The 14,401-nt window shown below is 37.2% G+C and overlaps 2 protein-coding genes across 12 annotated transcripts in view; one reads left to right on the plus strand and one right to left on the minus strand.

Moving 5' to 3' along the window:
• Positions 1 to 1,371, plus strand: part of BCAR3 (BCAR3 adaptor protein, NSP family member) — a 281,997-nt gene extending 280,626 nt beyond the window's left edge. For all 6 annotated transcript variants that reach the window (XM_054475860.2, XM_054475872.2, XM_054475850.2 and 3 more), the window contains one exon: positions 745 to 1,371. In XM_054475860.2, the coding sequence (XP_054331835.1) occupies positions 745 to 923 (179 nt within the window). In that variant the 3' untranslated portion in view covers positions 924 to 1,371. The remainder of the gene's footprint in view (positions 1 to 744) is intronic.
• A 7,244-nt stretch (positions 1,372 to 8,615) lies between these two features.
• Positions 8,616 to 14,401, minus strand: part of FNBP1L (formin binding protein 1 like) — a 99,173-nt gene continuing 93,387 nt past the window's right edge. For 4 of the 6 annotated variants that reach the window (XM_063664595.1, XM_054475948.2, XM_054475937.2 and 1 more), the window contains 2 exons: positions 13,877 to 14,025; positions 8,616 to 12,340 (listed from right to left, as the gene is read on the minus strand). In XM_063664595.1, coding sequence (XP_063520665.1) covers positions 12,162 to 12,340; positions 13,877 to 14,025 — 328 coding nt within the window. In that variant the 3' untranslated portion in view covers positions 8,616 to 12,161. The remainder of the gene's footprint in view (positions 12,341 to 13,876; positions 14,026 to 14,401) is intronic. The other 2 variants (XM_063664596.1, XM_054475957.1) reach the window with 1 other exon arrangement.

Below are 14,401 nucleotides of genomic sequence, written 5' to 3' on the forward strand. Positions count from 1 at the left end.
GTGATGGTTTATGTACAAACTTACCATCATAAATCAAACTCCACAGCCAAAAACAGGTGAATCATATGACATGTAAACTATACATCAGTAAAGTTAGTAAAAACAAGTAACGAACTCCCAGGTACAATGAACCCTCCTTCCCACAGCACTACTTCCCACAGTGGTTTGTACAAACCAATTTCACTCTATTGTTTTTTAATGAGTTTACCTGTTATTTCTTCTCTGAAGGTGCTCAGGTTCTGCAGGGTGGGGCTCTGCTCTCCCTTATTTAGAATAGATCCTATATTTTACTTTGGGGACATTTTTTAAAGTTCTGAGAGAGAGAAGATGTTCATTTTGTTTCTACTTTAAGCAAGCTTTCAGTCTTTTTTTTTTTTTTTTTTTTGAGACGGAGTCTCGCTCCGTCGCCCAGGCTGCAATGCAGTGGCGCAATCTCGCTCACTGCAAGTTCCGCCTCCTGGGTTCACGCCATTCTCCTGCCTCAGCCTCCCGAGTAGCTGGGACTACAGGCACTCGCCACCATGCCTGGCTAATTTTTTGTATTTTTTTTTTAGTAGAGACGGGGTTTCACTGTGTTAGCCAGGATGGTCTCGATCTCCTGATCTCGTGATCCACCCACCTCAGCCTCCCAAAGTGCTGGGATTACAGGTGTGAGCCACTGCGCCCAGCGCTTTCAGTCTATTTTTAACACATCTTAGGCAGAACTGAAGTAACTTTTTGTTTATTTTGTTTTGTTTTGATTAGGTTTTCAACTCGATGAAGAAATGAATGAAATCTGCAAGACTGAATTTCAAATGCGATTGCTATGGGGCAGCAAAGGCGCACAAGTCAATCAGACAGAGAGATATGAGAAATTCAACCAGATTTTAACTGCCCTCTCACGTAAATTGGAACCTCCTCCTGTAAAGCAGGCAGAGTTTTGATAACTCTCCAGAGAACCTTTAGAATATCTTTTCAAGTTTCCCCAGCTTCATCTTTGGGAAAGCTTACTATTTGATGAAGTAATAATGTGCAAATCTGACAATATACAAGCTTTTAGTATCCACAGGATATTAAATGTGTAAATTGCACAGAGCACACTTATTTATGAATTGTCTACAGTTACTACTGATTTTAAAATGAATAATTTATTATTAAGGTAACTACTGCTAATGTTGATCAGCAAATTTAAGAGAAGACCTAGTTATGCTGGCTGGTTGCTTTCTATTATCATGGTATTTGACCATTTTAGTTTTAATTCCATGTCAGATAAGTGTAAATAGAAGAGTTTTAAAGCATGAAACATTTCAGAAGGTATCAGTTATATGATATTCTTTAAACAAATATGAAAAATGTAAATACTCATGAATGAAAATACATCTTTTTGTGAAACAGTTGTATCCAGTCTCTTTCATATTAAACAACTCATCTTGGTACAATAATTCTACCTCTTAGCCACCTCAGGCATGCTCTTCCCTAGGCACCGTATCCTGATAGTAAATCAAAATGAATGAAAGTGGTATGAAAAATTTAATATTGCTGGATTAAAAGGCAGAGTGATAGTGACACAAGGTAGAAACAGCTCCACAGGACCTGGGTTCAAACTCAAGCTATGGTACTTGCTAGCAGGTGGAGTAAGGCCAAGTTTACCTCATTGAATTCCATGTGCAGCACAACACCCTATACAAACTGGGCACCCAGATGTTATGATGAACATAACATCTCTTCACATATTTCAGAGTAATCAACTGTTTTACCTTTTCCTCTAGCTGGTAAGTACAACAATGAGTTTCCTAGGTTGGCTTTCTAGGTTTCTCATTTTGCAAAGGGGGTACTTTCTAGTTTCTTTCTAGTTTAGCAATATCCCTCTCAACTTTCCCTATTGTACAAAATTTGGAATATAAGACTTTAACGTATTGTTACTCTGCCATCAACTGTCAAACTTTTAATAATCTGTTTTTCCTTCTTCTATTTTAAGTAATATTAGGACCATACCAACTTTTATATTCATCTTAAACCGGCTGTGAAAATTTCTCCATGATGTTAAATAGCCTTTAAAAAATATGATTTATTGGTTACAGAAGTTACACTGTAACTTAACTATCACCCTATGATGGGTTTTTAAAATGTGCCACATTTTTTAAAAGGTGCCACTTTGTAATTTTTTGTTGAAAAAAACCAAAGCACATTTCTACTTCTGGCAATATGGTGGTTCAGATGTTCTTAGCCCTCTCACCATAACTAAATCTTGAATACGTTTTAAAAAACATACCTTTTAGTGTATGATCAACCTTGGTAGAAATCCCCAAGGAACAAACTTCTCTCCCCGCTGCACCTGAAAAAGGTACAGCAAATTTGAATCAACAACTCCTCATGAGAACTTAAGAGCCGGGGCAGACCTAGAGGCAAAGAGTAACGTCAGCTCAGTGAATGAGTGTCTGTCTTGGGGGAACTTACTTAAAATGCCTCCATTAAGCAGGAATCCTTAAAGGGTCCCTGTTAATGGAATAGAAGACATTCATCTGCCAGCAAAGGAAGGTTGCCAGGAAACATGACTGTCTTCACATACAGCTCCAGGAAGAAAATAATTATAATGACTATAGTCTTCAGTGAGGGTTTGCAACCATACGCCTGTCCTCATACAGGTCTGGAGTAAAAATTACAAAATCCAAAACCAAGAAATTGATTTACAGTGGTCCCAGGTTGGTGGTGTCTACCAGATATAAAAGCTTATTATTAAGCTATAGTAATTAAGGTTTCATCAGAAATTTAACATGACAGAGTGATACTGTTGATAAGTGGGGGAAAGGATGACTTTAATTCTTGAACAATTGGTTAAGCAAATGAAAGGGGGAAAATGGTCTCTTACCTCTTATCATATACAGAAATAAAATCTGGATGAGTTAAGAACCTACATGTGAAAGGCAAAATCATAATACTTTTAGAAGAAAATATCTTTTACTTTGAATCAAGTAAGAATTTCTTAGAAAAAGCATTAATTATAAAATAATGATTAATCTGCATTAAAATGAATAAATTCCATTCAAAAGACATCATAGAGAACCTGAAAAATCAGAGATATTGGCAACACATAAAATGGACAACAGAATACTATGGTAGGCAGCCTCCAAGATGGTCCCCAATGTTCTCTACCTCCTGATGCTCACACTCTGTGTTGTCCCTTCCTGCATTATACCAGGCTTTGTCTGTGCAACGAAGCACACAGGGCAGAAATGTTGCATCTGAGATAGGTTATGAGAAGACTATAGCTTCTGTCTTGAGTCTTGGATCACTCACTCTGGGGAAAGCAAGATGCCACCTTGTGAGTATCCCTATGGAGAGGTCCACATGGCAAGGAACTGTAGCCTTTGGCCAACAGCCAGCAAGGAACAGAGGCTTACCAGCAACCACATGGATAATCTTGGAAGTGGACTCTCCAGCCCCAGTCAAAGCCTTGAGGTGACTACAACCTCAGCCAGCAGTTGAACTGCTACCTCATGAGAAACCCTGAGCCAAAATAGCCAGCTGTGTTACACAGTAAGAGATAACTAACACAATTAGCATCCTTAATACGCAAAGAGCTTCCATGAATAAATATAAAAAGACAATCGACCAAAAAAAAAAAGGATGAAGATAAAACAGGGTTTTTACAAGAAGGGGAAACATAGTAAACATGAAGATACACAACATCTATCATCAGGGCAACACAATTTAAGCCTACACTGAAATGCTCTTTTATATCCTTTAACTGACAAAAATTGAAGTCTGACTCCTAAGTGCTGGCCAGGATATGGAAAATGAATAACCCTTATATGATGCTTGTGGGAGTGTAAAAATATTACAATAACTTTGGGAGGAAAATGTGGCATTATATTTTAAAAATGAAAATTAAGGAAGTCCTAGCCAGAGCAGTCAGGCAAGAGAAAGAAATAAAAGGCACCCAACTGGGAAAAAGGGAAGTCATATTTTCTCTGTGCTGATATAATTCTATACCTAGAAAACCCTAAAGATTCTACCAAAAGACTCCCAGACCTCATAAATGACTTAAACAAAGCCTCAGGATGCAAAATCAATGTACAACAATCAGAAGCATTTCGACATACCAATAACATTCAAGCTGAGAACCAAATCCAGAATATAATCTCATTTACCATAGTCACCAAAAAAAAAACCAAAACAAAACTAGGACTGCTGAAACACTGCTGAAAGAAATCATAGATGACACAAACAAATGGAAAATCAATCAGTGTTCATGGGTTGGAAGAATCAATATCATTAAAATGTCCATATTGCCCAAAGCAATATATAGATTCAACACTATTCCTATCAAATTACCAATGTCATTTTTCACAGAATTAGAAAAAACTATTCTAAAATTCATATGGAATGAAAAAAGAGTTGGAATAGCTAAGGCAATCCTAAGCAAAAAGAATAAAGTGGAGGGTATCACATTACCTGACTTCAAACTATACTACAAGACTACAGTAACCAAACCAGCATGGTACTGGTACAAAAATAGACACAATAGACCAATGGAACAGAGTAGGGACCCCTGAAATAAAGCTGCTGCACACCTACAACCAACTGATCCTCAACAGTCGACAAAATAAATAATAGGGAAAGGATAACCTATTCAATAAATGGTGCTGGGAAAACTAACCATATGCAGAATGAAGCTGGACCCCTACTTCTCACAATATACAAAAATTAAGATGAACTAAAGACTTAACTGAAAGACCTCAAACTATAAAAAGCCTAGAAGAAAACCTAGAAAATACTCTTCTAGATATTGGCCTAAGCAAAGAATTTATGACTAAGTCCTCTAAAGCAAATGCAACAAGAACAAAAGTTGACAACTAAGATCCAACTAAACCAAAGAGCTTCTGCATAGCAAAAGAAACTATCAACAGATTAAACGGACAACCTACAGAATGGGAGCAAATATTTGCACACTACACATCTGACCAAGGACTAATATCCAGAATCTATAAGGAACTTAAATCAGCAAGAAAATAACATTAAAAAGTGGGCAACGGACATGAACAGACACTTCTCAGAAGACATACTAGCAGCCAACAAACATGAAAAAATTCTATCATTAGTCATCAGAGAGATGCAAATCAAAACCACAATATCAGCTCACACCAGTCAGAATGGCTATTGAAAAGTAAAAAAAAAAAAACAAAACAAACAAAAAAAACATGTTGGCAAGGTTGTGAAGAAAAGGGAATGCTTATACACTGTTGGTGGGAATGCAAATTAGTTCAACCCCTGTGGAAAGCAGTTTGGAGATTTCTCAAAGAACTGAAACTAAAATTACACCATTTGACCCAGCAATTGCATTACTGGGTATATACCCAAAGGAAAAGAAATCATTCTACCAAAAAGACATCTGCACTCGTGTATTTATCACAGCACTATTCACAACAGCAAAGACATAGAATCAACCCAGGTGCCCATTAATGGTTGACTGGATAAAGCAAATGTGGTGGCTAGGCGTGGTGGCTCACGCCTGTAATCCCAGCGCTTTGGGAGACCAAGGCGGGTGGCCTGAGGTCAGGAGTTCGAAACCAGCCTGGCTAACATGGTGAAACCCTGTCTCTACTAAAAATACAAAAATTAGCCGGGTGTGGTGGCGGGCACCTGTAATCCCAGCTACTCAGGAGGTGGAGGCAGGAGAATCACTTGAACCCAGGAGGCGGAGGTTGCAGTGAGCAGAGATCACACCATTGCACTCCAGCCTGGGCTACAAGAGCAAAACTCCACCTCAAAAAAAAAAAAAAAGAAAAGAAAATGTGGTACATACACACCATGGAACACTACACAACCATGGAAAAGAATGAAATCATATTCTTTGCAGTAACATGGATGCAGCTGGAAGCCATTGCCCTAAGCAAATTAATGCAGAAACAGAAAACCAAATACTACTGCATGTCCTCACTTATAAGTGGGAGCAAAACATTGGGTAAACATGTACATAAAGATGGAAACAATAGACACTGGGGATCTCAAAAGCGGGGAGTGAGAGAGGGGAGAAAGGCTTGAAAAAATGCCTATTGGTTACTATGTTCACTACTTGGGCAAAAGGATCATTAGAAGTCCAAAGCTCAACAGCAGCACACAATATATCCACGTAATAAGCCTGAACACGTGCCCCTTGAATCTAAAATTATAATGAAAACTATAACCATAACCTAGCAATTCTACTCCTCGGTACAATTTTAAAGAAACTCTGAAATCAGTAAACATGTACATAGATACACATAAGCAGTATATTTTTACTAGCAAAACTAGTAGCCCAAATGTCCATCAAGAGGATGGACAATTTGTGTATACTTTTATAAAGGAATACTATACACAACAAAATTATGCATAAACAAGGATAAATCTTAGAAATGATGTTGAGTGAAAAAGCCAATTCTCAAGATACAATGGAATATTTAAAATATTTGATAAGTGGGATATTACTAAATTCATAAATATATAAATCAGTGTACAAATCAACAAGATAATTCATTTTATTCTTTAAACTACATAAAACTTTATCAAGTGATGTAAGTAGCACAAACCATTTATAAATCACTAATAATTTTCAAGTTCTTTGTTTAAACAAATGGGTTGGTGTAATCTTTTGCTTGATATGGCTGTCACCAGGGAAATGATGCCCCTGTGATTTGACACAAGGAACTGCAACCTCTTCCAGTGACTTCCCCCATTCAGCTGACCACTGTCATTAGTTTACTAACCACTGCCTGGCACCTGAAGAGAGGGAACAGGCAATGGATCGCCATCTCACCTCCTACCCTCATCAGACAGCACAGCACCATCTGGGTGCTGGCTATATGCCAAGAGCCAGTGGCAGCAGCTCTCAGCCATAGAAGAGAATGGAGAAAAGGGTGAAAGAGGGAGTAAGATGGTTGGGGATTGCTCATCTTGGTTTGCCAGAATTGGAACCTTGTAGTTTTTGTCTGTCTCACTCCACACTCTCACAGTGCTTCCACTGCGCCCACCTGGTAATATTCTATTTGTTAAACTAGGTGATATATTTATAATGGTTCATAACATACATATACATATTATCCACAAGAAACTCCTCAGGATGGAGATTCTGGGTTTACCAAATCAGGTCGTCAAATGCTCCCATATCCCTAATAGTGCTGTCACAACTCACAGGAAATAAGAAATCTTGTCAAACTGAAATTGTGTTGAAAGCAAGAAACTAATTTGTCTTAGAATTCCCCCCATTTGTATCAAAAGAAAGAAATGAGGCTATTTTGACATGGCTTATTCTTAGGAACCTCAGTCAGTTGCCCAATACACTGTCCCCTAAAAGCTAACATTATCTAACTTTCAAGGGTTGTTGTCCAACTTCTCAGAATTTACTCTTCAAAATGTATGTTTGCCAATTCCCCAATCTTTTGGCGCATCTTATGTTTTCTGTAGTTTCCCTAATTCCTGACAGTGACTATACTCAGGAATACATTGATCCTAGGTATATGAGCTCATTGAAATAGGTTGTTTCTTAAGCATTTTTTTTTTACCTAAGCTAATACGAGTATCCCAAATTCAAAACTCCAAAATCTGAAACTTTTTGAGCAATGACATGATGCTCAAAGGAAATGCTGACTGGAGAATTTTGGATTTGGGGATTAAGGATGCTTAATTGTTAAGTATGTAATGAAAATATTTTTTTTAAAAAATCGGAAACATTTCTGGTCCCCAGCATTTCAGATAAGGAATACTTAACCTGTACGTTCTTCAAAATAAAATCCTTTTCAATGAGACTAGAGAGACTTTTCATTTGTTGTTATTGTTATAAGGACGTTATCTTCCCCTCGCAAATAGAAGTGATTTCACTGATCTTAGTTTTGATAATAAAAGCCTTTTTCATTGTTTTGAGCTCCCCACCCCAAACCTCTGTCCATCTGAAGCTTTAACAATTGACACTATTTTCCTATTTTCATTGTTTTGTGTGTTCCTACTTCCAAACTTGGCATTGATCTCTAAATTTTCATCTCAACAATCGTAACCTCCCATTGTTCAGCATCTACCCTGAATTTTATTCCCTTTTCTGAGTTTCTAAAAGTTTGCAGTCATAGTTTCACATTTGCATTTTTTAAAAGGTGAATCTTCTGAAATTAGACTTCCTGAAGTTACAGATAATGTGTCACTAATTATGGCAAATGTTCTTTCCATGCTTTGAAATGCCAGGAAGACTTGGGTGTTGTAACTGATTAGGAATCAAGCCGGAGCACAGGAAATGCTGTCCAGTGTGTAGTGGCTAGATTGGGCTATGAGGTACAGGGACAGTTCTTATGGTTGCAGTGGATAGATGGTGTAAAAGGAAAGTCAATGCAACACAGCTACTGGAAAAGAAAGATAAATCCAAATTATTGCGTGCAATTTAAATTCACTCTAAAGAGACAGCAAACGTTTTTTTTCCTTTAGGAAAGCTTAGAGAAACCAAAATTAGAATAAAATTTCCAAAACTGCTTTGCAAAAAAAACAAAAAAAAAAACTTGTCCCACTTATGGAATTTGTCATCTACTCTGTATTATCTGAGACTTGGCACATTCAAGAACAAAATCATCACATCTCTGATTCACATAGCAATGAAAGATCACACACTAAACACCTTAACAGGCCATGAAAAGATTGTTTTATTCCATGAAAATATTCTCAACAGAGAACACTATCTTTAAATGAAGGATTTACCATTAAGAAATCAAACATGTGCACAAAAAGAGTAAAAATTACCAAAAAATTAAAGATTTTTTGGGACAATTCACATGTTCAAAATTTAAGAATGATTTAAACTGTGCAAGTACAAATGTCTTTCCTATTATAACAACCCATATACAGGTTGCACTATTCCACATCAAGGAACTTGCCTCCTACGGAAGCAGATCCTGCTTTTAGAAAAACAAACAGTAGCTTGAAAAGAACAGTTAGTTCTTACAAGAAAGTCTTAAACTTTGCCCTCTGTGGCTGTTAGCCAAAAAACCATAAGCACTTCAGGCTTTGTACAGAAGACAAACACAGCCAGATCACATTTCCTCCTCATTGCTAACCTTTAAAATAAAAATAGCACTAGATTTTAAAACTACTTCATGTAGTCTGTCAGTACTGAATAATGTCACATTATATAAATAACCCTGTAACGAGATTCAATATCTAAACTTTATAGTTTACTAGCCGCAAAGGTAATACACTATATGTCAGCTGTGTAACAGTGGTGACTTGATCTTATAAAGGCAGAAACTTTCACACAATTGTCATTCAGCTTTAGTATAACGGGTAGTATGATTCAAATAACACTGGGAAAAAGTTATTAAAGCAGTCACACAGCTTCTAAAATATTGCTTAAAATTCAATAATACACAAACCATTTCACGTTCTTTCTCCCCTCAAAACAGTAAAGAACCAAATTAATGAAGATTCAGTGGTACAAATAACCCCCCACCTGCCCCATCTCCCTATTACAACACTACTAAGAAATTAGTTAAGATACAAGTCATTAACAGAATCACAAATGCAAGGCAGGACACCATGAGCAACAGGAGCACTAACAACAATCATATTTACAAGTATAAACATACAGAAATTCCATTTTACAAGTAAAAGTGCACATAGATCATTACAAAGTTTCACTAAATTTTATCAGGTTCAAACAAAAGCATCACGTGGAAACAGACTATCATTGTAATTATCAAACATGATCATCATAACCCAAAATAAAAAGACAATTGGGGGAGGTCCATAAAACTTCTCATAAAAACACTGAGGAAATTAAAATGGACTTGGACATGTCTTTAGTTTGATGCATAAATTTGAAGATGCACCACTGTATATGGTAGAGCTCTAATAGCCACCTACCGAGGCTACATCGGCAGCTGCAGCTGCAGCAGTGCTGCAGAGTTAAAGGAGGTCGCACTGAGCTGACACATAAAGCCCTTTGTGGGATACTGTAGTGGTAGTGTTGGCAATCAACAGATTTAGGCACTCTAGTTTAAGGCAGCATTTGAATGGAAGCAGCTGACTTTTGACAATAGTCCTTTGTCTTGAGGTGGTGAGTATCTTCTGTGTTTATTATGCCAGGATTTCAGTGCTGACTATAGATTCTTCCCAGACTGAGGTGCTGAAGATGTATCACGTTTCAAAGAGTTCTTTCAACTGGGCTGTAGGCTACAGCAGAGATGTTTTCTTTTTCTTATCATAAATACTTCAGGTTCACAGGCTACTTCTTCGTAATGCCAAAACTGGAATGTTTGCAGTGGGGAAGTTATAGCAGTGTGCACAAATACTAGGATGGAAACATTAGTGCTGGAGATGTTTGACAAAGTGATTTGCACTACAAATGTAAAACAAAACAAAGGCTTTGACAAGAACAAGGGAATCTAAAGACATGCCTGAAAAATCTAGCTCAATCACTCTAGACATGCAACAGGATGTTAAGCAAGCACGGAGGTGGCGCAGGCAGACACTGACAGATGGCAAGGATCTGACAGATAGTGGGTCTAAAAGCCAATTAAAACAGAGCTGGGAGGGAGACAATCCTGTTGGGACAGCTAATGAAAGACACATTTTTTGACAGCTCTGCATTCTTTATTGATTAGACAGCAATAAAATAAATAGAAAAATGGTACACTATTGTTGGCTTTTTCTTTTGTGGGAATAACTGTGAACTAGGAACTTAAGGGTTGGTATTATGATTTTTAAAAACAATGTATGGAAATGCTAATGAAGTTAGTAAAAAAATAATCATGTCTGCATGCACTCATGCAACTTGCTTCTCTCACTCTTTGAGCCTGACAACTCTAATACCCTCCCCCAAAAGCAGCTGCATGTAACCTCCTTCAACATCTTGCCCATTTCCTCAGAAACCCTCTTCAGGAACCTGCAGTCCAGGAGGAAAAAGAAAAGAACAATTACTGAAGACCTTTGGTAAAACCAAAAGGGGTGTTCAGTTTAAAGTGCCTGTCCCAAATGTCTCTAATCATTTTATAGTCAGCTACTGAAAACACCAGGAAAATTTAAAACATGGGCAAAATTAAAAACCAATCTTACTGCTTCTTCACACTTTACTTCCCCACACCACTGACTCAGGGTGTGATCACACAACCAGCACTGCACAATCCTTGACTGCACAGTGTCTCCAACAATGCTTGCTGAAACTAATTGGAAAAATTTATCTATCCTAATAACTAATGATTCAGCAGAAATAACAAAATGCCCTAAATGGTGGTATACATATCTTCCTCTAACCCAGATAGTCAAAAAGTTTCTCCTTTAAAAATTAAAATTTGTCAACACTTCCCCTCCATTCAAGGTTTCCTCTATCTTCAAATGTGTATTTTTCTATATAACTGTGTATTTTCCTATGTGTAACTGCTAAATGCTAAATAATCACTAAAGTGGTATTTCCCAAAAGATATTTTCAAGATGAAACATACAAGTATGAGATTAGTTTGGAAGGAAGCCTGTAAATTATTGAAAATTACCAGTTAACCTCAAAATATTTTGAGGTCTCAAACAAAATCTGTTTTATTCACCTAAGAGCTAGACCAGGAGATTTATTTTGAAACTCTCTTTAAATCTATTTAAATAGATTATGTGCTATGTGCTTATTTTCTTCCTTTAGGAAACCAAAGTTAAGAAAAGGGAAGAAAATGAAAATGATGTTATTATTTTACCAAATTATCCAACTACTATTTTTCTTCTTGGAAACTGTAGCTACAAATTCAAACTTCTAGAAGAAACCACTCTTTGGGGAGTCGGCTTTCCATAGCATTTCAGAGCAGTTTCACTTATTCCAATTCACTAGAGTCACTGTGTTTTCTGAAGTAAAGGGGCAGAGAGCATTACTATCCATGAATTCCTGCCCAATAAATCAAATTCTATTTGTAAGGCAGAAAAACACAAATCCTTCACACAGACTTAAGCAGGACATAAAGCAAAAGGCATCAATTAAGCTTCACACCAACACGTTACTCAAACAGTAAAGTGCCACAAAATGTTTCTTGTGGTAATATTCACAAGATCAAGCCTACACTCAGCTCACATAGTGAACAATTAATCTTGGATGCCCTTTAAGTTTCCTTATTTTTTTCAACCTGTTGAATGTGTTTTCATTTTATGTTACTCTTCCTATATCACACATGGCACAAAGGTGCCTGGTTAGTTTAGATATAAGTTACTGCACCTTTACTGTTTTTCTCTAGAGTTACATCTATGTATGACGTGGGAACGTAGCCTTCTTCACCGTTCTGTCTCCGAGCTCTTGTCCATCCGTCACCTTTGTCCTCCTCTATAATGTAGAGAACTTCACCTTCTTTCATTGCTAGAGTACCTTCATTATGTCCTAGATGAGAGTTTTCACAGCATAATTTAAGCATTGTGATAATTTTTTTTTAAGTTACAAATACAACGCACAAAATACAATGAAACCCTACTAGATTTCAATGTCCCTGGAACTACTGATCGTCACTAGCAACATCTCTATTGTGCTCTGTGGCTTACCCAGCACTTTCATATACACTCTCTCATTTGAGCTGCATATAAGCCTGCGGGGCTGAATAACATCACCCTGTAATGGATGTAGCGGATGAAGTTAACCGAGTCACAGTGGCATTGCATGATTTGACAGGATATTCTCATTCCTATGTCACTATTCCAACTCTTTTCCCAAATTTTAGTAGTCTTACTATCTAAAAAGATTCAGCAGGTATGGATTAGGAAAACAGTAACTAGATAGCGAAAGAGTGGGAAGAAAGAAGGAAAAAATTTTTTCCTTCTTTGAAGGGAGTTTGAAGGGAGAACAGAGAAAAATACGGGTTTGACTCTAGAGATGGTAGAAACAGAATGGCCATACACAGCTCTTTTACTCTCTATCCCCAACCACCCCCAACCTGCTTAGCAGTACAATTTTCACAACTGAATCTTCATTTAACATGTGCCAAATTACTCCCCTACTCTCTCGATTACATTATAGCAAGTTTGTTTTATTTTGTTTTAGAGATAGGGTCTTACTGCCCAGGCTGGATTCGAACTCCTGGGCTCAAGCAGTCCTCTCACCGCAGCCTCCCAAGTGTCTGGGACTACAGCACACATCACTGCACTGGGCTGCAAGGTCTTAAATTTAATATATTTTCTAATAAGAAGTTACTAGAAACTTTGCTCAATTTTAAACCAACACGAAGGGGGGAGAAAGACCTTAAATCAAGCACCATTTTACAAGTTTATTTATGAAAGTGTTACTCAGTTCTCCTGTTAGTTGAGGGAAAGTATTTTTCAGAGTCCAGGATAAAGAGGAACTAAAAATCTGCAGGAAAAGGCCTCAGTGCCTTACTTCCCTTCCAGAGTTTGTTCTTCAACTTTCATAGAGTAGGAGATAGCATAGTCAGTAGCAACTACATTCTCTCCCACTTTCATCTAAACAGGTGGCCTACGGACTCAGTATATGATGATGGCATTCAGCTAGCTATGCCTTGTACCTGTCTCTTAATGTTAGTAAGCTACAAGGAAGAACATGAAGTGGCATCCACCAGCATCCCGCTTCCTGGGTTGGGCTACAAGTTCAAGCTGCCTCAACTTTGTTTAGGACATGTACACAGTAAGAACTCTAGTGAAAATTCTGCATTGACCAAAATTGATAATTAACTAATAATCTGTATTAGGATGCTAGTAACGTGGGTAATTTCCTTTTAATTCCATGTATGGAAGAAAAATACCTACATTTGTAACACAGTTGTAACAAAAGTATGCATACTAAAGAAATGGGATAATAATTTTCTGACCATGTATATTACTTAAATAAGGATACTACAGTGAGTGACTCGATGTAAATACTTTTAAAGAACCAATTTTATCAAATACAATATTATTAAGAAAATCATACCATCAAAAGGGTAGATAGCTTTGCAGTGTCCAATAGCAGGCAAGGGATCATCATCCTCAAATTCATCATCAAACTCACTGTGGTGGCCATGCTGTTGGGGTGGCCCACGGACTTCCTGGTTTGCATCATCAGTGTAACTTCCCTCAGGACTATAAAACAAAAAATTATCTTCGATCAAGTATCATAAACATGAGAATTCTATATATTATTTATAAATTGATCACCTCAGGATCAATTCCAAAAATTAAACATTAATCACACGGTTTCCACTTAAGCCCTATTTTTTTCAAATGTCAAGTATACAAATTACTTCTAATACAAAATGCTGCTTTGCTGAATTTCCTGAATTAAAAAAAAACTACAAGATTACAATATTCTAGGCACAAAGTATTATTCAGTAAATACATCTCACTATCACTGGGTCTAGAGATAAGACACAAAAACGTTCCAGACCCTTGTCTTCCATCATCCCAAATTTATCATCCTAAAATTCCTTAGGGGACCCATGCAGACCCATGTTTAGTT

Source organism: Pongo pygmaeus, chromosome 1, assembly GCF_028885625.2.
Source record: "Pongo pygmaeus isolate AG05252 chromosome 1, NHGRI_mPonPyg2-v2.0_pri, whole genome shotgun sequence".
NCBI lineage: Eukaryota > Metazoa > Chordata > Mammalia > Primates > Hominidae > Pongo > Pongo pygmaeus.